General features: G+C 39.6%; 1 protein-coding gene across 7 annotated transcripts in view; it reads right to left on the reverse strand.

Annotated features, from left to right (window-relative positions):
* Positions 1-27,309, reverse strand: part of tbc1d30.L (TBC1 domain family member 30 L homeolog) — a 39,674-nt gene that overhangs the window by 11,150 nt on the left and 1,215 nt on the right. For 3 of the 7 annotated variants that reach the window (NM_001127869.1, XM_041584811.1, XM_041584812.1), the window contains 5 exon segments: positions 342-527; positions 859-984; positions 3,579-3,644; positions 6,293-6,354; positions 18,241-18,405. In NM_001127869.1, coding sequence (NP_001121341.1) covers positions 342-527; positions 859-984; positions 3,579-3,644; positions 6,293-6,354; positions 18,241-18,405 — 605 coding nt within the window. 7 annotated transcript variants of the gene reach the window in all.

Raw genomic sequence — 27,309 nt, forward strand, 5'->3', positions numbered from 1 at the left:
GACACAGATCATGCCCCAAAAAAATCTATGCTTTTTGGGGCACATGGGTAACACTACACATTTACACATTCTCTAACCATCGGTTAATAATATCTGGTTCCTTTATGGACTAATTATAACTTAATTTTATAATTTGCGGAGTATATACAACACAAGCAAAGCAGCAGTAACAGGTCAAATTTCTTGCATCAAAGTCTGTAAAGGTACTGTATCATAAATATAATTCTGCTTAGCATACAAATAGCCCTTTGCTAAGACCAGTTGTGTCTCCTTCATGGTGTATTTGCAGACAGTTTATATTATCATAATTTTATCAACTGCATAGCAATAATATAACATACCTTTAAAGCATCTCCTTCATTCCCTTCCATAACCTCGAGTATAAGTGCTGCCAGTATATTGAATCCTTGGCAGTATCCAATGGTTTTGTTCCACCTGGCATAGGCAAGTAAAACTCGTTTCAGCACCACTCGATCCTGTTCTGCCTCTTGTCCACAATATGAGCTACAGCCTGTTCTATGAAGATCCTGCAAAGAAATCCAAATTGCAATGTTATATCACAAGACATAAATCTGAGTATAAACTTTGGGCGACTTCGGAAAATAACTGGCCGTGTGTGATTAGCATCGGCGATTTTTCATTTTAGCCAGCGCAGAGTGAGGGAAGGCGTTCGGGGAGATTGGTCGCTGCAAAGACAAGGCGATTAGTCGCCAGGCAACCAAATCTCCCCGAAACGCCCAGTGTGGCCTTACCCTAAAGCATTACAGATCTAATGGGTGTTATAATGGACACTCCCTTGGGCATGGCTAGCTAATATGTTGCGTTTCTGCACCAACAATACTAGAGCTAATACTTTACCTTTACAATTTGTATTCCCATTGAGTCATCATCTGGATTGCTCCGGTCATTAAATGTGAAGCGCATTGTTTTATCCCAATCAATTGAAATGCTGTGTAAATAGTGATCTGCCAGAGTGAGCCATACCTGAAAATTGTTATAATGTGAGAGAACATAAGAATCACATTTTGTACATTTCCACATTTTTATATATATATAGCACTGTGCAACTGCTCATGCGCCGAAAGTCACGGAAATTGCCGAAGCACTTAAGATTACTGAAGAGAAGAAGATGGCGCCCGTGAACTCCGATGCCCTGAATCTGCACCGAGGGGTAAGTAAAGAGTTAGGGGCATTTACCAACGGTACCACCTACACTGGGGAGGAGCAGGGAGGGGGGTCTATGTAGGATAGGGGGGTAGGGGTTTTTATTAGCAAGGATTTGGTTCTCCTTTAAGACAGCCAAAGTCTGCAGTGGAACTGTGGCAAGTTCTCCAGGATGCTTGGAACAAGCTTACCATGCAAGTACCCCCAGAATGCACATGCAAATATATATAAAAGAATTGCTGCTGTGTTAAAAGCAAAAGGTGGTCCCTCAAAATAATAATTAATGTTTTTTTTCTAGTTACTACACTAGATATTTCTTAATTAATAAGAACCATTCATGGTATTATTTTTGAAAGCATTCCCATTTTTTTTATTTGCAATCTCTAAAATGTTTGCACAGTACTTTGTTTATTGTTTATTTCTGAGATGTGTGCGATTTTTCACTCTCTGAGGCTGGCTGGCCACTACCTTCCTTATTAATTGTAGCAGCCCCCCTACTGTGTAACAGTTCCTTAATTACCCTTAAGTAACTTAAGTAGCCAGAATGGAGACATGGAATGGCATATCAGTCCAAAGTATGGTTAGATATCACTGTCTCTCCAAAGTAAAGGTCCCCATAGACGCAAAGATTTTTCTTTGGTGAACGACTGATTTTAGCGAAATCCGACCAATCCGTCAAATTATCGTGAAGTTAGTGGTAATCGAACGATCGTACATCTTACGATTTTTCGTCCGACATCTGTCAGAAAATTGATCGGCCAGGTTTAAAAATCTTTTATAGGTCCCAGTGCAATCTATCTATGTTTGCAGGGGCAAGCAGGCAGCTACCCTCAGTTTTGCTGGCAATATCGCCTGAAATGGTATTTTTAGTTGATGGTCAAATCGTTCATTTAAACGATCATTTCGAGATAATCGTGGTCTCGGGATAACGAAAAGATCTTTTAAAGATCTTTACATCTATGGCTAGCTTAAGGACAGAAATACCACAACCGAGCATTCTGCTGTACAAAGTAGTAAGCAGCATAATTGGAGAGAACAGTGGCCCTTTAAAAGGAACAGTAAAACCAAAAAGTGAAAGTTTTTTAAAGTAATTAAAGTAATAAATGTACTGTTGCCCTGCACTAGTACATCTGGTGTGTTTGCTTCAGAAACTCTACTGTAGTTTCTATAAACATGGTGCTGTGTAGCCATGGGGCAGCCATTAAAGGATCAGATTACACAGCAGATAATAGATGCATTGTGTCAAATACCATTGTATTCTATTACAGAGTTTATCTGTTATCTGCTAAGTAACCTGTGCCTTTTCTCCTTTTTTAGGTTAAATGGCTACCCCCATAGACACACAGCAGCTTATTTGTATAAACTATAGTAGTCTTTCTAAAGCAAACACATCATTTTTACCAATGCAGGACAACAGTACATTATATTTTTAATTACTTTAAAATGCTTGTATTTATTGGTGTTACTGGTCCTTTAACGGTGCTAGTTACTACAGAAGGCATATGGGCTTAATTTAGTTTCTCTTCCCATTCAATTAGCCTTTGCTCTAGTTACTGTGCAACATGCAGACACACACCCACTAGCACAGATGGCTGTGTTCTGCATAATATGGCTAATGTATTATCTATCTAATTACGGAAAACAGATTCAGCCAATGTTACACCACTGATGAGCCTTACAGGAGTAATCATCTGCAACATATTTGAAAGAGACTACATATATACCATAAACACACAATCTGAACTGCTGAGGGAGGCATTTTCTGTGAAGTAAATATGTGTATGTGTATATATATATATATATATATATATTTTTTATATATATATATATATATATATATATATATATATATATATATATATATATATATATATATATATATATATATATATATATATATATATATATATATATATATATATATAACATAACCCAATAGGATTGTTTTGCCTCCAATAAGGATCAAGTACAAGCTACTGTTCTATTATTACAGATGGCCTTACCATTATTCCCATATATATGTATGGAATCTGTTAACCAGAATGCTCGGGACCTGGGGTATTCCAGATATGGATCTTTTTATAATTTGAATCTTCATACCTTAAGTCTACTAGAAAATCATATAACCATTAAATAAACCCAATAGGCTGGGTTTGCTTCTAATAAGGATTAATTATATCTTAGCTGGGATCAAGTAGAAGCTACTGTTTTATTATTAGCAAGAAAAGGGAAATCTTTTTTTTAAAATTTGGATTATTTTGGTAAAATGGAGTCTATGTGAGATGGCGTTTCCGTAATTCGGAGCTTTCTGGATAACGGATCCCATATATTATTTAACCCAGGAAATTAACTGAATGCTAATAGTTGCTTCACACAGATGCTCTGAAATCAAAATATCCATTAAAAACACTTACTCTCTTCCTCCATTCCTTTGGTATCCCAGTTGGCAATCTGGCCACAGCTTTGAGAGCATCATACCACTGTAAGCAGAAAAACTGGTAAAAGCCATGAAACGATGAAGTGTACAGAACAACCAGCTAAAGCATGCAGCACAAGTATAGGTAAGCTTGATGTGTACACTGCCACAGACGTGAAAGGATAAGATCAGTGTAACTTCAGTGGTAAAAACTGAATTGAGATAAGGCTTACTGCCCCTAAAGAGAAACCATGCATTACACAGCCAATAGACTGTGATGGACAATTGCAAATGTTTTTTTTAAGAGAAGCCTGGAAAGCATAAGGATATGGATGACACATGGGCATATGGGATTGCTATGGTACAACAAATTACTGGCAGTCTTGACACGATTTGGTTCTTCAGTTGCTTACATGAACTATTAACCTCCAATGGTTCTTATATTGGGTTTTTACAAGTTTATCCCCAACCCTGCACATGCATTAACTGCCTACTTCTCATCAACCCTGAAACATTCAGAAAAAATAACAAATGCACTTTCACTTAAGATGATTTCTTTGGAAACCTCCTTGGATGTCTTTATATCATAAAAAATCAAATTCATTTTACAAAAGCAGCTTCTCAGAGTTATTGTTGGTTTTACCTGTGTAATGATTCACAGGATAGTGAATAGCAATACTTATAGTCTTACTCCTCTTATCTCATCTATACCCAAAAATGCTTCAAATGCTGTTAGTGCAATGTAGTTCTTATCGTAAGATGAGAACAGGAATTAAGCCCATTGAAGGGGAATCTATCAACCCACCATTATAAAACCACTAGAGAAGGCCAAGTCAATTATCACTTATAAAGTCAATTACAAAAAACACACACACATTTCAAAATTAACTTCTGATCTGTAGTACTGTGTTTTTGGCAGTTCTATAGGTTTTTTTTTTGTATTTTCACTATTTGTGTAATAAAGGAAAACACTAATTTTTTGTTTCTGATGATGGATGCAAGGCTATCCGAGCAAACAGCATTTTCTACTCCGGCTGTTCACAAAAGGAGGACTATGGTTATATAAACAGAAAGCTTAAAGGGATACTGTCATGGGAAAAAAAAAAATTTCAAAATGAATCAGTTAATAGTGCTGCTCCAGCAGAATTCTGCATTGAAATCCATTTCTCAAAAGAGCAAACAGATTTTTTTATATTCAATTTTGAAATCTGACATGGGGCTAGACATTTTGTCCATTTCCCAGCTGCCCCATGTCATGTGACTTGTGCCTGCACTTCAGGAGAGAAATGCTTTCTGGCAGGCTGCTGTTTTTCCTTCTCAATGTAACTGAATGTGTCCCAGTGGGACATGGGTTTTTACTATTGAGTGTTATTCTTAGATCTACCAGGCAGCTGTTATCTTGTGTTAGGGAGCTGCAATCTAGTTACCTTCCCATTGTTCTTTTGTTTGGCTGCTGGGGGGGGGAAAGGGAGGGGGTGATATTACTCTAACTTGCAGTACAGCAGTAAAGAGTGATTGAAGTTTATCAGAGCACAAGTCACATGACATGGGGCAGCTGGGAAATTGACAAAATGTCTAGCCCCATGTCAGATTTCAAAATTGAATATAAAAAAATCTGTTTGCTCTTTTGAGAAATGGATTTCAGTGCAGAATTCTGCTGGAGCAGCACTATTAACTGATTCATTTTGGAAAAAAATTTTTTTCCCATGACAGTATCCCTTTAACATACTGGTAATCAAGTTACTTTTGAAAGCCAGGGGAAGAAAGATACACAATGTTCTCTCCACCATCATAGCACAGACAATCAAAAGCAAACATTTAGGCGAGTGTTTCCTGGAGGATTATTCTAGCCCTGCTAGGGGAAGCTTAAAAAGTGTGTGGGTGCTAGCCTGAATTCTAGATAGGGTGATGTGCGAGTTGCACATTTAGGGGGTTATTTATCAAAAGTTGAGTTGTGTTTTCTTGAAAGATATTAGGGGAAAAAACTAAAATTTTTCGAGATATATTATGCCAGGAAGCTAAAAATACTTCAGCTAAAACCTGTTGAGGACATGTAGAAGTCAATGGCAGAGGACTCTTTAACCATTTGAAGATGTCTTTTTGCCTTCATGATTTTCAGGTGTTTTTAGGTGGTTTGTGCTGGAAAACGCGATAAATTGTAGGTATTTGAGGGTTTTTTTGGCCTATAAACTTGATAAATTCAAAGTATTTGAGTGGTTTCCCTGACTGCATTCAATCAAGTTTTTAACATTCAGGTTTTTTCATAAATAAGCAAACATTTACGTTAATTCGAGTTTATTTGAGGTAGAAAAAAAAAACTCACAAACTCAACATTTAATAAATTACCCCCTTAATGTCATGGATACTACGAATAACAGCAAAATAACTTTCATAGCAATGCATTCAAGAGGGAACATGACTAAAACATTAGACTGAAAGGAAGGGTGTAAAGACAAAAAGTAATACGACTCACAAATGTGTGAATATACAATATCTTTTTTCCCTTACCCACAGGCTTCCATAAATTTAAATAAATCAATTCTATGCTTTCATAGATTCTAGCATTTTTCATAAAGATTTAAATGAAGGAAACAGAAACCCAGAGAGAGCAATCCATTCCACAGTCCATCAATCAAACACAGCCATATATTGATTTACGCAATTGAGCACATTCAAATGATTTCCACAGGTTTTTGAAGAGAAAATCTGTACCTGCTGAAATCCATTCTGACCCAGAGACGGTTCAAGAGTAAACTTCAGTTTGGTGTCCACTCCTGTGGGAAGAAAGGAAGTTTTTAAGAAAACATTTTATTAAACGTGAAGAGTTGACAGACTAAGACAGAACAGCAGTTAAAGGAAAACCAGGAATAATGGAATATGAAAATTACAAGACAGCTTTTGCAAATTGTGGCTCAGAAGCCATTAGTGATCTACAAATCCCAGCAGCCAACACATCGCTGTTGAGATGTAAATTGTGCTGGAAGATGTAAATTAGCAAGATGGAGGATGCAGCTTTATTATAGTAGTAGCAAATTTTTTTTTTTTTTTTAAAAAATCATTTTTAAAACAGGAATGTCATATATTTATATATTTTAACACACCTTGTTCCCTACAGCAAACATGTATTTTTTTGGTCTGCTGTTAAACTGTATCTGCCAGTGGTTCTGACAACCTTTAATGCTTGCATCTTAACAAAATAGGCAGGTTTACAGGCTGAAAATTCCTGGCTACAACTATCTTTTACACATGCAAAATAAAAACCCTAACAACAACAACAAAATGTACAATAGGAGTCAAACAATATTATAAATGGTATTTTGAGTTTCTAGCTCTAAAGCAGTTGCACCAGCCCGTATTTAGACTATAGCCACGGATGTTAGCCAATGACATGAAAGAAGCAAGACTAGTAGTTCTCCGAGCAGGTGACAGGTGCTGTCCAGTGCTGAAAACTTGCTCCTACAGCCTGACAGAGCTACGGTTAGACATCAATGGTACAAGGCCAGTACCCTTAAGCTGGCCATAGTCGCAAAGATCCGATCGTACGAATCATCGAACGATCGGACTTCCCCATCTCCTGACCTGCCACTAACCATTCCGATCAAATAAAGTAGAAAAGAACAGATCAGTCGATGTTCTGCCCCTGACAGCAATCATACAAAAGTTATGTCCGACAAAAGCTGGTGTCTCCCACTGAAAATCGTGTAAACAGCGCCGAAAGAAATCTTTTAACCTGTCTGATCTACCAAACGACCGATCTCCGCCAGACGAAAAATGTCGAGACTCTCCACACACGGTCAGAAAATCGACAATGGAAGATTCGTACGATCAGATCTTTGCGTCTATGGCCAGCTTTAGGCACCAAGCTTTAGAGGGCCCCGTCACCTCAAACATTTAGCAAACATCCTTTTATTCATTATCTTTCTCTCTCTGACAGAAAGCCATCAGCAGTTAAAGGCAAAACTCACCCCCCTCAAGTTTTACATAACAACAATTGGCTGTACCTTATTCAGATACAACTGAAGGGACACCTTCTTCTATGTCCCACTGAAAAATGTCAAGAAAACATGTTTGCCAGTGTGAGCAGGTGCCCCGCAACAGCTGTTACAGAACAAGAACTGCATACACTCTTGGCTGGCATTAGTAGTTCCTACCTATTAGTATTACCTTTGATATCACAGAAAATGAACCAATGTCTGTAAGATCACTGCTGAAAATAACAATAATGAACACAGCATCAACCCCAGACATGCCTGTAAGGTCAATGTAAGATCAATGCATAATATAGATGAACAATTAACCCTTTACAGGACCAGTAAGATTTTGTTAAATGCACTCTTCCACTAATTAAGAACAGCAGAAACGCAAAACAATGAGGCATAATAGAATATAGCAGACACCTTGGAGACCAGCAGACACGGACTGTTCCAGACCCTGATTTTGTTCCTGTGCCATGTGCCCCTCGAGCTGACCCTGCTAGCTTTCCCAGAGCTCAGCTAATGCCAGATGGCTATTAATGCTGACCTCTGTGCCATGGAATGATAGTACAAACAGAACATCTCCAATGTTATCTATATCAACAGATAACTGCATCTACACAATATGATGGACAACATGTGTATACCAAACCTGATGGATGAGCAGCACAGGCAATAGGGTTTCACCTGGTTCAAGAGTGCAGAGCAAGCGGGGGGCTGTCCTGGAGACGCAGTTTCTCTTCTTTAGCACATTGTTTAGGACGCCTCCTGTACTCTGCTTTTTCAGGCACGTACTCCCACGTTGAAGGGTGCAAGCCAGTTTCTCCTGCCTGATCAGGGAGAACTACTCACACAACTTAGAGTTTTCTACTTCCTTAAGGCAACAGTGCTAATGCTGATCCCTTTAACATATGGAATCAACCTGTAGTGTGGTTTCCTATTGAAGCCCAGGCACACTCAATTGCCCACTGCAAAAATCACTGGAAATTAAGCTGGTTGCGACAGAGTCAGTAAGTGTAAGGATGGCTACTAGAGAGCATCTGCACTGCAGAGGTAACCAAACAAGATTGCAGGAGCGACAACTGCTCCGCCTCCAACCGATGATATCACCAGCCTGCACTCATCACTCTTCCTACATCCACACAGCAGGGGGGAGAGGTTGGGCCAACAACCGTGTCAGGCTCCATTCACTACAAACCAGTTTTCAAGCAATGAAACGCATGTAAAACCTATGCTCAACCCAAGCAAGCACAATGGCTTCATGTGTGGAAGAAACACTGGCTATAAAATAGTGATTGCTTACCTTGTGCAATCTTAAAAAAGGTATCAGTAGTGAGATTAACTGGCACCTGTATTGTTTACACCTCAAATTCAGACAGTAAGATCCTGCATTGTTTACACCTGTAATACCCCCTGCATTGTTTACACATGTGATACCTCTATTGTCCATACCCCTAAAACCCTGTACTGCTCACACCTTTAGGGGCAGGGCACACAGATTCAGATTCAGAGAGATTGGTGCCATACTCTGCCAACCCTACGCTCCCTGTGTGTGCCATACTCTTCCTGCCCTTTGTGTGCCATACTCTGCCAACCCTACACTCCTTATGTGTGTCCTACTCTGCCTGTCCTATGTTGCCTGTGTGTGCCATACTCTGCCTGCCCTATGCTTCCTGTGTGTGCCATACTCTGCCTGCCCTATGCTTCCTGTGTGTGCCACACTCTGCCTGCCCTATGCTTCCTGTGTACCATACTCTGCCTGCCCTATGCTCCCTGTTGGATGGGAGCGTGGTAGGGTTTGTTCTGGGGGTTTGTTAGCTTTTGGAAATCGCTGTTAGGGGCCCCTAAGTTGTATAATCATAATCGGGGGTGGGGCGCTGTGGAGGGGAGGAAGAGGCATATGGATTTAGGGCTATTCCACACGGGGAGATAGCGACGCGTTTGCGGTCGCGGCGACAAAGCGCGGCGACAGTCGCCGCGACCGGCGCAGGCGACAGTTTTGTATGGGCGCCTATGTAAAATCGCCTGTGCTAACCACACGAGGCGATGCGCTTTTCAACAGTCGCCTGAAAATGCCTCGCCAGATCATGAAGATCTCATCTGATCTTCATGATTTTATTCAGATGTTCAGAGTGAGAAAGCCATCAGAAGAGGAAAGTGGCAAAACTTACAGACACCAGAAGAGAGACCAGAGACCAGCAAGCACAGATTGTAAAGACTGCCCAGTCCAGGTGGTAATGTTTCACATGATATGGGGCCAATGCTTGGGGTCAGGAGCAGACAGTAATTGTTGGTCTGCTAAGTGTCTGGTTTTTCATTTTGCCAGTCTGTTTTACTTGTCTGCTGTTCTTGATTAGAGGAAGGAGTTATGAATTTCATCAGGGACCTCAAACTTGTCTGGTTTTAATAGAGTGATCCTTGTCCATTTTTCTCCAGTTCTCTCACTGGCATGTCTGGGGTTAATTCTATGCTTAATCAGTTAATCAGTGATTTTACTTGAATGTCTGCAGTTAATGCAATGTTCATAATTCATTTTCTATATTGATCTTACTGGCATATCTGCCTTTAATTTTCAGTGTGGCATAGTTCAAGGGACCAAAGTATGGCATTTGCTATAGGTCACATACAGCCCTACAACAATAGTGCCTGTAGGATATGCTCTAAATATTCTCTACATTCTGCACGCACACCTATGGAGCCTAGAATTTATACCGTACATTGTGCACCCATGCTTGAAGCAAACATTTTGGCCAATACTCAGAACATGTACAGGAGCTGTGTTACCAACATCCTACACTGAAGATATAGATTTGCAGAAAAAGGAAGCTTTGCATTTGCAGCACAAAGACGTGCACAGAAATCCCTGACAGATGCTGCGACGATTAGCTCTCATGGATACTGAACTGAATGCATTAACCCAAGACATGCCAGTAAAATTGCTGTAGAACATAATTAACAACTGAATTAACACCACACACCAGTAAGATTATTACAGAAAGTATCCATGGATATCCTTACTTTTAGTTATATGCACAGATCTATCCTCTAATCAAAAACAGCAAACAACATAATGAAATGTAGGGATTGCTCCTGACCCCGAGTGGACACTGTATCATGTGAAATGCCATCATAAGGTCAGGGGCAGTGTGTGTGCTGGTCCCTGTACCTGTTCTCCTGTTCCCCTTTCCCCTGCCCTGGGAATCATAAAGAACAGAAGTGCAGGGAAAAGAAAAAAACAAAAGGAAAAAAAGGCAATAAAAGAAAATGGAGAAAGGGAAGCTTGCTAAAGGACTATAGAGGCAGGGCTCCCTACAGCTAAGGGCCTAAGGCATTTGCTTCAGTTGCCTTCTCATTCAGCTGCCCCCGTTAGCTTTCACAAGGCTCAGCCCCAAATTTGGCACCAGATGGCTATAAAACACAACTAAGCACCACTCCCTGTTATTTGTACCAGGCAATGACAATACTTTAACTCTTCAAGCCACAAACAGACCCTCTTTAATTCCATATGTATTAATCTCCACACAGCATAAAACGATACACTGGGCGCAATAGCCTCTGCCTATGCCTAGCATCCAGTTGATAAGCAGTGCACAGGTGATAGGGAATTACCTGGTTCCAGAGTGCAGAGCAAGCGGGGGGCAGTCCTGGAGATGCAGTTCCTCTTCTTCAGCACATTGCTCAGGATGTTGCTCACTCCTCCTGCACTCTGCCTTTTCAGGCACCTACCCCCACGTCGGAGGGTACAAGCCAGTTTCTCCTGCCTCATCAGGAAGCACTACTACCCACAGAACACAAAATCTTCTGCCTTAAGGCAATGGCACTTCTGCTGATCTCTTTAAAGTCTGGCATTCACCAGAGGTTTCCAAACAAAGCCCAGGCACACTCAGCATGTCAGTAGGTGAGAGGATGGCTGCTAGAGAGAGAGAGAGCATCTGCACTGCAGAGGCAACCAAACAAGAAGGCAGGAGCGACAACTGCTCCACCTCCCACCAATGATATCACCAGCCTGCACTCATCGCTTTTTCCACATCCACACAGCAGTGGTAGAGGTAGGACAACCGTATCAGGCTTCAGGGCCATTCACAATAAGAGACAGTTTCCTAGCAATAAAAAGGATGTAAAACCTAAGTTCAACCCAAGCATGCACAATGCGCTTCAAGCAATGGCTTCACATTTGAAAGAAACACTGGCTATAATAGCCTACACACACATAATTATAATAAGCAGGACCAAATTATTCCTTTAGACACATAAAAAGTGGCATTGAATCACAGGAAAAAGCAGCACTGCACCAGATAAAGTACTGCACTGGACTTCAGAGAGGTACATATGAATAGATCACTGGCCAATCTGGCTGCAAATTGTGATACACTCTATAGAGGACCCTGCCATTGTAGGCATTTAAAAAAAATTTCTTTCGCTATTGCCTTTTTCTCTCATCTCCTTCTCTCAGATGTACAGGCAAGAGAGAAAACGCCACCAGGACAGGAGAAAGGCAGAACTTACAGGCACAGAGACCAGCATTCAAAGACTACCCCTGAGCTGGTGGTGATATTTCACACTGCTTAGGTTATGTTCAGTGAGTGCACATGGACTCCATTTTCAGCAGCGATCTTGCTGGCATGTGGTTAACACTGTGATCATTATCCAATCTCTGAACCAATCTTACTTGCATGTCTGGGGTTAATGTGATCATGGTCATTATTCATTTTTTACGGTGATCTTACTTGAACTCCTGGGGTTAAGGCACTGTACATGCATTCTTAGGACTAAAATGAGTGGCAAAGGGTGCATGAGGTGTGTTGGGGACCCCAAATATTGAATGGCCCTGTCTATTACCAATTTTTAGCCAGACACTTGTCTGTCAAATATCTCATTCCCAAGTCAAGGGCAATAACATTATATTGACCCTTCCATGGCTGCAAGAACAGTCTCAAGGTTTTCTACTAGATGGAACATTATTGTCATGCCTTACCTCCATTCAAGGAGCATTGCTGAGTATTTGTCTGGTTCCAATTTATCTAACCAGTTTTTATCTGGGATGAGCTTTATGCAAATCAGTTCAGTCTGAACCTATGAACATATATCAGTGGTAAATGTAGGACACCCACTGAGTATTTTTTTTAACTTCTTTATTGATATCAGTCAAATATGTTTACAGCAACACAGAATGTAATATTGTACAGACATTGTACCTTTCACACCATAATCAAGGTCACCATAGTAGCTGAACGAAGCATTCTGTTAAACAGCAGTATCAGGAATAAACATGTGCAATAACACATATCCGAAATACAGCCAAACTGTAAGTACGAGAAATAAAAAAACAAACAAACATACGGAAGGTTTCCCAAAAAAAAAAAAAGGGGGGGGGGGAAAGGGAAAAGGATCAACCACATCATGTAGTAGAATCTGCTTCAGCTTTAAGTGAGATTCTTGTTTTGATACAAGTTGAGAGATGAGAGAGAGGGCCATAAAAAAGCAAATAGGAAAGTGACCAGACTGTGGGTCCTCCAAGCCTATTGAGTACTTTTTCCTCTGTAAGTTACCCACGGTTGCCAAATGGCATCATAAGTGGAGACTCGATTTTCATTATGCGCCGCCATTAATTCCATATCTGCTCTTACATCCATTACTGATAATATGTGGTCAATTGAAATTGGTCCTCCAGGTTTCCAAAATTTAGCAATCAAGCTAGTGGTAGTGTTAAATAGGTGAAAAAGCAACTTTTTCGTAAACTTAGGCACATGGTCTGGGAACATCATTAGCAATGCCACTTGTGGTTCGTAGGGGATGTCTAATTCAAGACCAACCGTTATAATAGTAAACACAGATTTCCAAATGAGATGTGACAGTGGGCAGTCCCACCACGTATGAAGCAGAGTTCCAGACTGACCACAGTTTCTCCAGCAAAGTGGGGAATGAGATTGTGAAATTTTTTGCAAGGTTGCCGGTGTAAGATGCCGCCTATAAATCAATTTCTTGTGGGACTCTAAGTGGTTAGTGCATCTGGTTGCACCTGATAAGAGTTGTGCCGCTTCTAACCACTTATCAGGGTGGAGTGATAATTGTAGATCTCTGTCCCATTTAATCATATACGGATATTTGTATTCTGAAGGATCAGAAAGAAGCGGTTTATAACAGTTAGAGAGCACCCCCCTCATGGACCAGCCAGTAGCCGAGAGTCTCTCCAGAAATGAAGGCAGAGGAGGAGATCTGAACCCCGGGATGTGCGATTTGAGCAAATGTGTAAGGCGTAAATAGGTGAAATAGTCTCGGTCATCCAAATGGAATTTGGATTGCAAGTCTTGGAACGATAAATAGGAACTGGGACCAAACAGGTCTTTAACAATTTGCACTCCATTAGCAATCCAGGGTTGCCCACTGAGTATTTTAAGGATTAAACTCTGTAATATAGCAGAACAGGCAGCGCATTTGCAGAAGAAAAAACAGCTTGTATGTAGCAATCAGCGAGGTTAGAAAATTGGCATTGGGGAAATGGATACATGGGGTCAAACTGTATAATACACACCGAGCTAAGTTAATGTCAGTAAGCAGAAATATATATTTACATTCTAAATCAAGTAAGTCTGTGCTAATATCATTAAAGAAGGAAAGCTACCAAAGCAGTTTATTGCCAATAGATTAGCCACAATGGTGCAAGCTATAACACTATATTTATTGTGCAGAATGCTTTACCATACCGAAGTAAACAGCTCTAGAAGATCTCTCTAGTTGTTTAGGATAGCGGCAGCCATATTAGCTTGGTGTGACATCACTTCCTTCCTGAGTCTCTCCCTGCTCACTCATAGCTCTGGCCTCAGATTACAGCAGGGAGGGGAGGAGGGAGAGAGGAGCAAACTGAGCATGCGCAAGCCCTAGACCTGGCGGTTTATGCTGACAGCAGGAAGTCTGATACAGAAGTCCATGTATACACAATAGAAGGAAAGAAATGCAGTGATTCTTTTGGCAGAGGACTCAGAGCAGCATTACTTTGAGGGTTTATGGGTGTACTTATATCGACCTTTCTGATAAAGCTTAGTTTTAGCCTTTCCTTCTACTTTAAAGGGGACGTAAACCTAAACCAACGGGCGCCCTAGGCAACACAGCCAGCCATTTTGCTCCCATGTGCACATTGATGTCATGCACGGGGGGGGCGGATAAAGGAGTGAGCAGTAAACCTGGGCACCAGGGAGCACTGAAACTTGGACTAGGGGTAGGCAGAGGACCCTTTAACAGGCTACCTGTCTAGCACCCACTCGGTGCTGCACCCCAAGGCATGTGCCTTTTCTGCCTACCCCTAGTTCTGGCCTTGATGCAGTGACTGCCCAACAAAGTAACCCCAGGATATTCTGAAGCTTCTGAAGAGTTTGTAAATCAATAATGTGCATAACTGCAAGCATTAACATTACTAACACACACAAAAATAAATTCCTATAACTCTAAATCACACAACACACTGGAAACTATGGTTTCTCAATGTGACATTTTCTGCTGTGGTTTTCTCCAGTGAGGAATAGGGATAGTTTGAACTTTACTTGAGCCTGCTGTAGACATGCTTACAATATTCTGCAAGCACATTGTATTTTTGTCAATTATTCTTCTGTGCATATTTATTGAATAAATAGTATTTTGGTTTCATTCATGAAAACAAAAGAATTTGTTTCCTCAAGTAAGGACTTTCTTAAAGAGTTGACAAACTGTAGCCACTGTAAATAACTGGGTTGGGTATTATATGCTGTATATATAATAAAAAAACATAGTAAGTCCAATTTCATTTTATTACACAAGGTAAAGACAGTGATTTTTTATTGATTATCACTTTCCAGCCAAGATACATTATCATTAACATAAAGGTGAGGCAAGTGATATGGAAAACTGCCCCAGTTTGATGTAAATAATAGTGAACACTAATCTAAAGTATCTATTTTTTGGAGTACTTCTTTCAATAAGGCTATAAAAATATTTAGTATTAGCTGGACAATGGAGAAATTATGTGCTTGGTTGCGATTGATCTTATTTTGTACATTATCACTTCCATTAGTCACTACATCCTGTTTATGTCCATTAAATAACCGCAGCAGTGCACTTTAGCAAGGAATCAGAAGCATTAGGCCTTTTTTTCTGGATAGGCTGCAGCATCATGTAAAGTGGCTGCTATGGAAACACCTGCCTAAGGCTATAATTGAATACCGTTCCTGTTAATTTTGGAAGCCAGATGCTTAGAGTGCTAAAATATGGAGAGTCATAGCACAAACTTAAAGTTACAAGAGGGGATTTATCTGATCTGTTACATAGGCTGTGTGCAAGGAAAAGGCCACAATCGGAAATGTTTGGTTTTTTTTGCACGTTGCACACTGCATTCTACATTGAGTAAATTGCAGCAGGCTACTGGGTTCCATTTTCAGAGCGCAGAGATCAGATGCTCGTCCCTAGAATACAGCTCTGGCTGTGTAAGTCAGCACTGTATTGGTAAAGAGAGGGAAGTAGTCAAGCACCCCCTACAAGCCAGAATATAGAAGAGAGGCATTAATGGCGGAGCTCACCCGCACAGAGAGCCTCACCTCGTCCGTAGCAGCTATATGTCGGTAGCTTCGTCCGATACTTTGTATGCACAGAAATGTTACCCGCTCGCAGCGCTGACAGACTTATCCACGGGAGGCCAGAGTGATACTTTCAAACTGCGGCTTTATTGAAACAATACACGGTGGTACAGTTGTGGTGGGTGTACAGCAAACTAATGTGTTTCGTGCCCCAAACACCGGGCACTTCCTCAGGAAGCTTTGCCTCTGGGTATATAGAATGTACGTTTATCTTTATACAAGACACAAATCGCACTTTTACAATTCTTGGCACCCCTGACTGCAGTACCCTGTACCCTGCTGATAGCAGCCCTGCCCATTTGAACCACTTGAAATTGACACCCTTCAGCCCTGTTACACCCTGGGTGGTCCTGTCCCAAACATTGTACTGCTAAAAATATGACAGAAACTATTTTACAGTGTAATCAGTAGCCTGGCTTCATCTGGCTTCACATGGTACAATATAAGAATCCAATACTAATTCACTAGGCACTCAGAAATATAATACTTATTCTTTCTGTTGAGTTTTTACTGTACCTTACATAATCTTCTGCATGGCTGCATGGCAACAGAAGAAATATGGAAATGTTAAGTGGTGTCAGTCTAAGAATCTTTTCTCCCTACAACCTCAAATGATAAAGCTGAATATTTTTTCAGCATTAAATAAATGGCCAGCAAAATTTGCAGAAATCAAAGTCTGGTGTTTGTCAAACTAAAATTAGCCCTCATATGTTGGGTCATACTCTTACTGAGCAGTTTAGTCTCCATAATGTATAGATCTGTACATGATACAATACACTAGACAGCTTATACCACATTACTTTGCTTAAGTACTGGGTCTTTTGAATGTACAAGATTCTGTCTATGGGTGTTGATTGATTTGAAATACACAGGCATGCAATGTTTGTTGAAAACACTTATTTCCTGAAGCTATGGGCAGATAAGTAATAGGCTGCCTAAGGCAGAAATCCAACGACAGTCTAACTGTGTAAGTGCCCCATGAATCTAATTCAGCAACATTTCACTTAGCTGTTTACAACTGGAAGTAGACAGGGTTTATTACCTGCAAAAATGTATTTGTGCTGCTGTGCATTTATTATGTTTCATCAATAACTATTTAATTTCTGTAATATTTGTGAAGAGCAACCTTGTGATGACGTTTGATCATCTGTCAAATCTTCACCCTATTTATTGGTTCGTTTTGAGATTGAAGAAGTGTCTAGAATAAACACTTTGAAGAAGTGGTAGGGCATGGCTTTGAGCAAAACTTGTTTCAAGTGTTTCAGGAGAACTTGTGGACTTTTTCTTTTTAGTGTAACAAACCATCTGAGAATTAGTGGGATGTTTGCAGTCGGCAAGGGAGCTCCAGCCTCAACTAATTACAAGCAGTTAGAGATGGAAAGAGGCATGCTGTGGCTGGATTTCTGATCTCACACTTCCTATCACTTGTCTGCCCGTAGCTTGCGGAATAATACTACCTTCATCTTTGGTGGCGCGTTTAAATTGGTTTTGTATTCAGCATTTTGGTGCCATTTCACTTGAACAATTGCTTAAAGGGGTTGTTTACCTATGAGTTCATTTTAAGAACAAGAGTAATATTCTGAGACAATTTGCAATTTCATTTTTTTATTATTTGTGTTTTTGTTTTATTTTATTAGAGTATGTTGTTTTTGTCCAGCAACTCTCCAGTTTGGAATTGTATCTGGTTGTTAGGGTTAAACTTACTTTAGCAATCATGGAGTGGTTTAAATAAGAGACTGGTATATGATCTGGAGAGGACGTACATTGAAAAATAATAAAAAGTAACATTAAAATTGTAGCCTTTCTGCTGGGGTCAATGAGGCTGTGAAAGTTGGAAAGAGGCAGAAGGCAACGAATTAAAATACTATAATGAAGACCATGTTTAGAATTGGCCATTCTACAGCATACTAAAAGTTAACACAAAGGTAAAACACTCGTTTAACTGCTTATATGGGATCATGTCATGTGACTCGTTTTAAAATACCATAGTGGGAGGTGTCATTGGATAGTTACTATTTAAGCCAAGCATTCATAGAACATAACTTTTGTCTTCTCTATCAATACATGAATAGGTAATACTTACGGCGTTTTTGTGATACAGCTTGTAGACATGCAGTAACAATGTCACAATTCTTTTGCACTTTGTGTTGAAGTCTATCCCTTTGCTTCACTTGGCGCAGCAGTTTAGCAGACTGATTTGCAATGCGTTGATTAAGTTCTTCCTTTATGGCTTTTAACTCATTGGAAACTGAAAATAGCAAAATAAGAGTATTTAATTCTACAAACTAAAACACTAATGTAATACATTACTATACTAATTTCAGGAACCATAATATAAGGTCCATAATTTGCCCCAGACCAAGGCTAATGTCAAAAGTTGCACATGTTTGACAGCATTTAACCACCTCCAACTGCCCTTTGTAAGCATTTTTGTACCAGAACTTCATGACTTAAATAATATGCAAGAGATTTTGCTACACTGATCTTTTATGTTTTTAAATCTAACATTTTGATTGCTGTCTGGACCAGGGGAGTGCAGAAAAGCTGTGTGGATCTGCAAGTGGGTCTGTAATGAATATTGAGAAGTAAGTAAGTGAGTGAGGGAGAGTAAGTCAGACGAGTGCAGAGTTGATTTTGTTTCTATGCTGAGAATGGAAGACTGTAACATGACATCAGGGCAGAGTGCAGAGAGGATGTAGGGGCCTGACCAAATACTGTGTGTGGAACATGATACCTCACAGTACCATGGGAAATAGCAGGCTACCAACATGTATGTAACGTGATGGGGAATGCACTACATGAAAGGGCTTGGGTGGGGGAAAGCACACCTTGTGATTCTTTACTTAAAGGGGAACTATCGCAAAAATGAAAATTTAATATTAGTTTCAGCATACTGAAATAATAAATTGAGATATATTGGATCATTCAACTGACACCTAACTGCTGCAAGAAGACAGAACAGATGCTGAGAGAGGAATAGTGAATATAAACTAGACTATTTCAGAAACAATGCAGAATATTTAATGGATTGTATTTAGAAAGTTTCTTATTTTCAGAGGAAGCTTATATTAAATTTTTATTTTGAAGATAGTTCCCCTTTAAGGAGCTGCATTACCATCTGGTTAAAAGAAACATGCTTTTGTTAAATGGGGATGAATTAACAGTTCACCACCTCACTATGCATAGAAGTTCACTAAGTCCCTCTTTTCACCCATTAATTATTGGGAGGCATGTGTTTCTACTCTTGTCTCCACCAAAATACTGAAAATAGTATTGCCAACTAATATACAAGCATTTACAGTATGTCACAAACAAGATATTTTCTGCACAGGTGTGGATACTTCAAAGACATTAAATATACAAAGATTCATTAAAGGGGACATATAGCATAAAACTCTAATTCCCCATAAATTTGTTGGCAACAATGAATAGGATTGTATAAATTTCAATCTGGGATAAAAATGATCATAATCTTTAAAAATGACTCTGTTATCAAAGTTCCCCAAGACAAATTTTGAGGTTCCAATAAAGCAGCACATAGCACATTCCTTCCATATTTACAGAAGTATAACGCAATGGCATATTTTTTAAAACAATATGTCCCCTTTAATTATCTAAAATCTGCTTTCTCCTACTGCTGCAGAATATCGCTGCTCATGCATGCAACTTATATAGTTTATGTAGGGATTTTATGTATGGAATCCATTATCTGGAAACCCATTATCCAGAAAGCTCAAAATGATAGGAAGGTCATCTGCCATAGACTTCATTATAATCAAATTATTCAATATTTCAATATTGTACTGTGTACTTTATCCCAACTAAGATATAATTACTCCTTATTAAAGGCAAAAAACCCTATTGGTTTTAGTTCATTTATTAATGATTTTTTAGTAGACTTTAAAATTCATGAAGATCCAAGTTAGGGAAAGACCCCTTAGCCAGAACCCTAGTTTTCGTATTAGAATAAAACAAATCACAAAATCTACACATCTACAAAAATTTGTCACATAAATTTATAGGTTCAGATTTGGTTAGGCGGAACAAAGATTAAGCAAAATTCTGCAAAAAACGTTTATATCCAGCCAAGTGTATTTCCATAAGTTTCCTTGGGGGTGAGGAGGGTAAGCTGAGAGTGATTTCTACAATTCATTGGTTTCGGGAGCTTTGAATCCACTTGGAGGGTGTGGCAAGAACCGTGTTGCTTTTAAAACTAGCTATACATATGGAGATCTGCTCTATTGTCAAGCTTGGCAAACGAGTGGATCTCTCCCAGATATGCACACCTACAGGTGATCGGATCACAACAAGGCGAAAACTGGAGTTTCAATTGAGGACCCCATCAACAAACCGATGTGGTCCGCAATCCGACGGGATTTTTAAGGTCGGCTGTACTACATATGCCCAACTTTTGGCCAGATATCAATCTGGGAAGCCCATCAGAGGGCCCCATAAACTGGGCAGTAAGCTGCCAATTTAATCTGTCAGCAGTTTATATCTTCCCATGTATGGGGGCATAAAGTGACTGCTTGGGAATCACTACTTTAGGGAAGGACTGCACGGACGTTTCCAGCACGATCCGACGCACTGCGACAAAACACCTGCAACAAGTCGCATGCGATGGTAAGAGATAGAAATGTCGGATGCAGTTGCACACTTGTAGAATGTGATCTGTCAATCAGACACCATCCTACCAAATCTTCAGTGTACTTCAGCCCGTAGAGGACTATTAAAATTACCGTAGGTTACCATGTAACATGTATTTGTTATATTAAAGGAGTTAAATAAAAGAATTGAGCTTCCGGACACAATTAAAGGTCTGGAACTGTTGCAAAATGTTCTTCAGCAGTACAGGCATCAGAGGCTTTCCAGGTTCCAGTTGTCTTACACGCACTCATAATGCAAACACTGTTTGTCTAAATGTGTATCAAGCAGATAAATCACTGGTTTTAGTTAACATATGGTGACCTTCTCCATGTCTTCTGATGTCATGGTTACAGCAGCATTTTTCTCAGAAAAATATATTTAACATGACATGAGTATTTATCAATTGTGAAATGATAATTTCCTGACCTTCTAACATAGAGCCTTGCAATAATGTAGTCACCGACAGTATGTTGTTTAGAAGAGGCTCTGTTTCAAGTCAGGCACATCATTTGAATTAAAATTCAATGCTCAATTACTTAATGGATGAAACATGTACCAAATAAATGAAGGCTCTTAAAGCTTCAAAAATGAAGATTCTAATGAAAATATCCATTATTATGAAGTATACAGTGTTGATATGTGTGCTACAATTGTATACCAACAGTCTTATACAGACCATCAAGAAAACACAAAGATGCTTTACAGAATTAGCATTGATTGACTAAAGTTTTCCATGAGCTGCTACATAAAGTGATCACTTATCACCTTCATAAACATATATACACATACACACTTCAGTTATACATTCACAAAGGTCATCCAGTTGTACAGCCTGCAAGTTAAGAGTCATACACGACTGCATCTAAAACATATTTTCCAAGCTTCAATCTCACAACTGCCTTGCTTCCCATCTCTGCCAACTCTGTGGTTAGTAGCACAGGGAAAAGAGACTGCCAGGGAGGATAGAAAAAAAAACCAACAGGAGGTCAGAGACAGGAATATAGTATATAAAGAGAAACATAGTAACATAGTAAGTTAAGTTGAAAAAAAGACACACGTCCATCAAGTTCAGCCTTTTGACTTTTTTTTTTTAACCTGCCTGCCAGTTGATCCAGAGGAAGGCAAAAAAACCCCATCTGAAGCCTCTCCAATTTGCCTCAGAGGGGGAAAAAATTCCTTCCTGACTCCAAAATGGCAATCGGACTTGTCCCTGGATAAACTTGTACTATGAGCTATCTTCCATAACCCTGTATTCCCTCACTTGCTAAAAAGCCATCCAACCCCTTCTTAAAGCTATCTAATGTATCAGCCTGTACAACTGATTCAACACAGTATAGAAACCCATGATACTAGACTTTTGAGGCTCACTAAGATTCAGAGCATAGCTGTTGTCTTAACTGATCTGAGAGCAGGTGGCACCTAATGTCTTGTACTGGGATCCACCAAAGTCTTGTGTAACCCCTTTGTGTTACCCAGCTTCCTCACCACTGCCTAATTTTTGGGACAGAAAGACTTTCATAGAGACAGAGGATGTAACAGTAATATCTAGGGATGCACCGAATTCAGGATTCAGTTCAGGATTCGGCCAAGGTTCAGCTTTTTTCAGCAGGATTCAGATTTGGCCAAATCGAAGTGCCTGGCCGAACTGAATTCGAATCCAAAACATCATGTGACTTTTTGTCACACAAACAAGTTAGTCGACATATTTTTTACGCTTTCCCCTTCATTTCCCTAATTTGCATATGCAAATTAGGGGTTGGATTTGGTTCGGTATTTGCCCAAATCTTTCACAAAGGATTTGGCTGAATCCTAAAATAGTATATTTGGTGCATCCCTAGTAATATTTATGCCCTTTGCCCGAGTTCAGACGCGTGATGGCTTGTGAGAACTTGGGAATTAATTATACAGTTTATAAACATGAGGAACACTATACCGACAGTATATATAAGGAAAGACAAATATCTGTAAGGCCAACAAATGACCATAACATAAAGATCGGTCATGGCTAAACCATTTGCACTTATCGATATGATAAGTAGAATCACAGACTAGATCGGGCAATAGCAGTACTAGTACAGTGTTTTAACTTGTTTTGAACAATGTATTTTCTGCAATGGAATAATCTCTCTGCATGCAATATGCATTAGTGATTAAGGATTCGAATGGCTGAGCAGCATGGAGCACTGCTTCTACCCCATTGGGCAGCTCAAATTGGTCTAACACATTCTGACAAATTGACACAGGTATCAGCATAGAATAACATGCCAATTTGTTTCCTTTCGGCAAACATTACATTTTAGGTAAAAAAAGTCCAGATGGATATTTGCAACCAAAAGTTGCACTTTGCACTTGCTTCTGCACTTAGAATCATGAGTCATGTTGTAAGAATGTAAGACTATTAAAATGAAGCTGTACAGGTAGGGATTTAATCTCCCATCTGGTGTTTCAAGTGCCTGAACAAGTATTTCATTCAAAGGATTACTTATTTAATTTGTGTCTTTCTCTGCTTTTTCAATATGTAAATGTTATTTGTGCGACATACATTTACATAAGAAGTGCTGCTGGTTTTGCAGGATGCCTGAGAGGTACTGCAAACTGGGAAGGTTGACATGTCCCACCCTTCTCAAAGGCCCACTGTATATTCCCAGCATAAGTTTATAGACCATGCAATCCAAGAAAAATGTAGGACTATTCTAAGAATTATAAGCAACCTCTCAAGCCCAATTACATATTTAAGACAATGATCCAATTCAGTTAATGCACATGCATAGAATGTAAGACCTGCATAGGTAAGACAAGTGAAAAATGGGGAGTTGATTTTTGGACCCTAACACTGCCTGGTCAGGAGTTGGCATTACAAATTAAGGGTGGTAGCACACGGGGAGATTAGTTGCCCAGCGACAAATTGTCAGGGAGCCGGGAGCTCCCTCCAGGGAGACAGTCTGGACCAAGGAGGAAGTCTTCTTGAGGGATCAAGGTCGCGGTATCCAAAGGGTTAGGCAAGAGAATAATCAGAGTACAGGCTAGAGTTCAAAGGCAGGCAGATCAGGATCGGTAAGCAGGTGTCCAGGCAAAGGGTCAAAACCAAGGCAGGTGCAGAAATCAGGGTACAGGATACAGGAATCAAGGCTTGGAACAGAAACCCAGGTTCAGGGAAGCAGAACCTATTCTTGGGCGCCATTCTGGCATCCTGGGAGCCTTTTTATATTCAAATTTGGTGCCAAAGTGACATAATTGATGTCCTTACGCCGGTGTGCTTGCGCCGGTGTGTTATGCGCTCCCGGCGGCCTTGACACAAATCTTCTCTACTTCAGGCCACTAATCTCCCCAAATGCCCTCCACCAGCAAGAATACGAATTGCCAGCGGGATGGCATACATATTGCTTCTGTTTTGCCAAGTAGCCCAAAATTGCCTCACGATTCAATTCAACAATTCATATTCTTGATGGCAGGAAGGCATTTTGGGGAGATTAGTTGCCTGCAGTAGAGAAGATTTGTCGCCGATTGACTAATCTACCCATGTGCCACCACCCTAAAGAGATGCCAAAGTCACAGTTTTCTAGCTTGGCAAACAACAATTCCTAGAGTAAACCTGTATAAAACAGGAACATGTTGTTTGTAGTAGATGTGAAGGAAATGTGACAGCCCTTCTTTGAAAGGGAATTAAACAATTGTTTCTCTCAAAAGCTGGTTACAGTGAATGAATACTTTCTCACCCTCAAAATCCATATGCAACAACCTTGCAGCACACACGCTATTCCTTGCGAAGCAGAAAGTATTTTTCCCTACATCTTCAACAAAACACATTTATTTTTCCACTAAGCTTGGCAGGTTGGTGTTTGGAGTTGTATTATGCGTCTTTTCATGTTTGGCCTTGACATCCTGGTGAGAGCACGTATGTTCTGTACCTACGTTGCAACAATAAGCAGTGAGTCTGGCTCCCAGCCACATGCAAAGAAAAGATGTGGACAGTGGTCTGACTGTTAGCTGCTGCTAAATGGAAAAAGCATCTTGCACGAAAGGGCTTTGTTTTATCAAACACACTGTTGCATACCTATTGTCTCATAAGAAAGCTTGCTCAGAACATATGGTCTTGTAAATAATATTAAGTTTACATTTTATCTCTCTTTTATGGACCTAATATTAAATTGTATGATAGGTGTATATAAGCCCTCCTAGAACCTGTAGCAAAGCTTTAGAACACTGGTAAGTTTGTTCACTCAAGTCTACAAAGCCAAATGTTACCATTATCCCTACACTTCCTGTGGGCTTGAAAAATTATTTTTATTGAGAGGATGTGTGATTTTGCTTTGGCTTGGCCATATAGTTTTATATTGGAGGATGCAAAGATGATCCATGTTTCAATCCAGAATTACAATTTGGATTCACCATTTGAAATGCTGCTTGTATTAAATGGTTTGATCATATTTGAAATTTGCAGAAAGAGTAAGAGGTAATATATATTTTGCTTGTTTTATATTTGTGGAGGGAAGTATGCTAAAAATGATTCATGTTTTATCTCCTTTATTAATTATCAGCTGAGCAGAGTTAAGAGCAGTCAAACTCACAATCACATTCATCATCATGGTAAACATAAAAACAAACATTGGCATAAAAAAAACAATTTCAATTTAAATAACATCCTCTTGAAATAGCTACGAATGTCCCCCTCTATATATTTGGGAATGCACAGAGTAACTGCAAGACTTCCCACAGACAGCAGAAGTATGCAGACAAAATTGTGCATACCCTTCTGTCACCTCCATAAGGAAACTACAAATGTCAAGTTTGCCGTTATGTCTATTCTGCCATCTTGCTGTAAAAAGATTTAATACAGATATGGGATCCATTATCAGGAAACTGGTTATCCAGAATGCTCCGAATTACAGAAAGGCTGTCTCCCATAGATTCCATTATAATAAAATAATCCACATTTTTAAAAATGATTTCCTTTATCTCTGTAATAATAAACAGTACCTTGTACTAAGATATAATTAATCCATATTGGAATCAAAACCAGCCTATTGGGTTTATTTAATGTTTACGTGATGTTTCTAGTAGAGATAAGGTATGAAGATCCAAATTACGGAAAAATCCGTTATCCAGAAAACCCCAGGTTCCGAGCATTCTGGATAACAGGTCGCATACCTGTACTATACTTCAAAATTGATATAGTCTTCCCCACACAAGCAATCCTGCCACATGTACTCAACTGACATCCATATACTCCATATTGAAACTCCTGTTACCTGTTTATTTGTAAAAGTTTAAACCCATTCAATGTACTAATCATTGGTGGACAAATCACAAGTCAAATCCCCTTCTGCAATAAGTGATGCGTATGATGTGCCCTAATCTCAAGTTCACCAATGATTTACTGGGGTACTACTGCATGGCATGAACAACTCTCTGGGGCAAATTCACTAAGCGCCGAAGCGCCGAACGCTAGCGTTACTTCACTAGCGTTTGTCATTTTCGTTACTGCGCAAATTCACTAAAGAACGCTGGCGTAGTTTCGCTAGTGTTACTTCACACCCTTACGCCTGGGTAGTAAGTGCTGATGCGTATTCTTCCATTGAAATTTGAATTTGGCGCCCTATGCAAATTAGCCTTCGCTAGCGTAACTTCGCTTTACTTAGTGAATCAACGCTAGCGCAACTTCGCAACCTTACGCTAACCCTGTGCACAACTTCGGATTTTAGTGAATTTGCGAAGCGCTGGCGAAACTACGCCTGGCGAAGTGTGGCGAAGTTGCGCCTGGCGAAACTACGATTGTTAGTGAATTTGCCCCTTTGAATCTTCAGATTTCTAGTCTTCTCACACATGTAATAGCCATGGCTTCAATTCTATTGTTAATCTTATTTTTAATAGTTTGTCTACTTATATTGATCAAGTCTAAAAACTGCCTGGTTGCTAGGGTAAATAAGCTATAGCAACCAGTTAGGAACTGCTATTCAATACCTGTTAACTGAGGTAAAAAATATTTAAAAAAAAAAAATGATTCATTGCAAATCCCTTTAAAATGCTACTGTCTAAAAGCTTTAAAGTCTTCCACCTATAGCTTTGTGTCTTTTTTCTGTCCAAGCTTTAAAGTCTTATACGGTCCTTATATTTAACAAATGCTTCACTACCTTCAACTTAACTGTATGCATAACCCAGGGGCAATTGGAGTGCACAGATGCACTGCAATTTTCCCATAAGTGTATATATGTCATATAGTATAATCTCATGCATATAGAATATTATTAAGACATGGAAGCATAACCACCCAAAGAAGGGGGAAGTTCACCTCTTGGACACATGTTCCATGTCTAAAAATTACTTTTCTAAATGCTTTTATTTATTTTTCTGCACCATCTTTATGATAAAGATATATAAAATCATTTTCTTTGTTTTGTATTCCCATACTTATTTCTTGGAAGAACAAGAAAACAAGCAAGTACAAGTAAAGCTGGCCATAGACGCAAAGATCTGATCATACGAATCGAGGATTCGTACGATTTTC

Source organism: Xenopus laevis, chromosome 3L (genome assembly GCF_017654675.1).
Source record: "Xenopus laevis strain J_2021 chromosome 3L, Xenopus_laevis_v10.1, whole genome shotgun sequence".
Lineage (NCBI taxonomy): Eukaryota > Metazoa > Chordata > Amphibia > Anura > Pipidae > Xenopus > Xenopus laevis.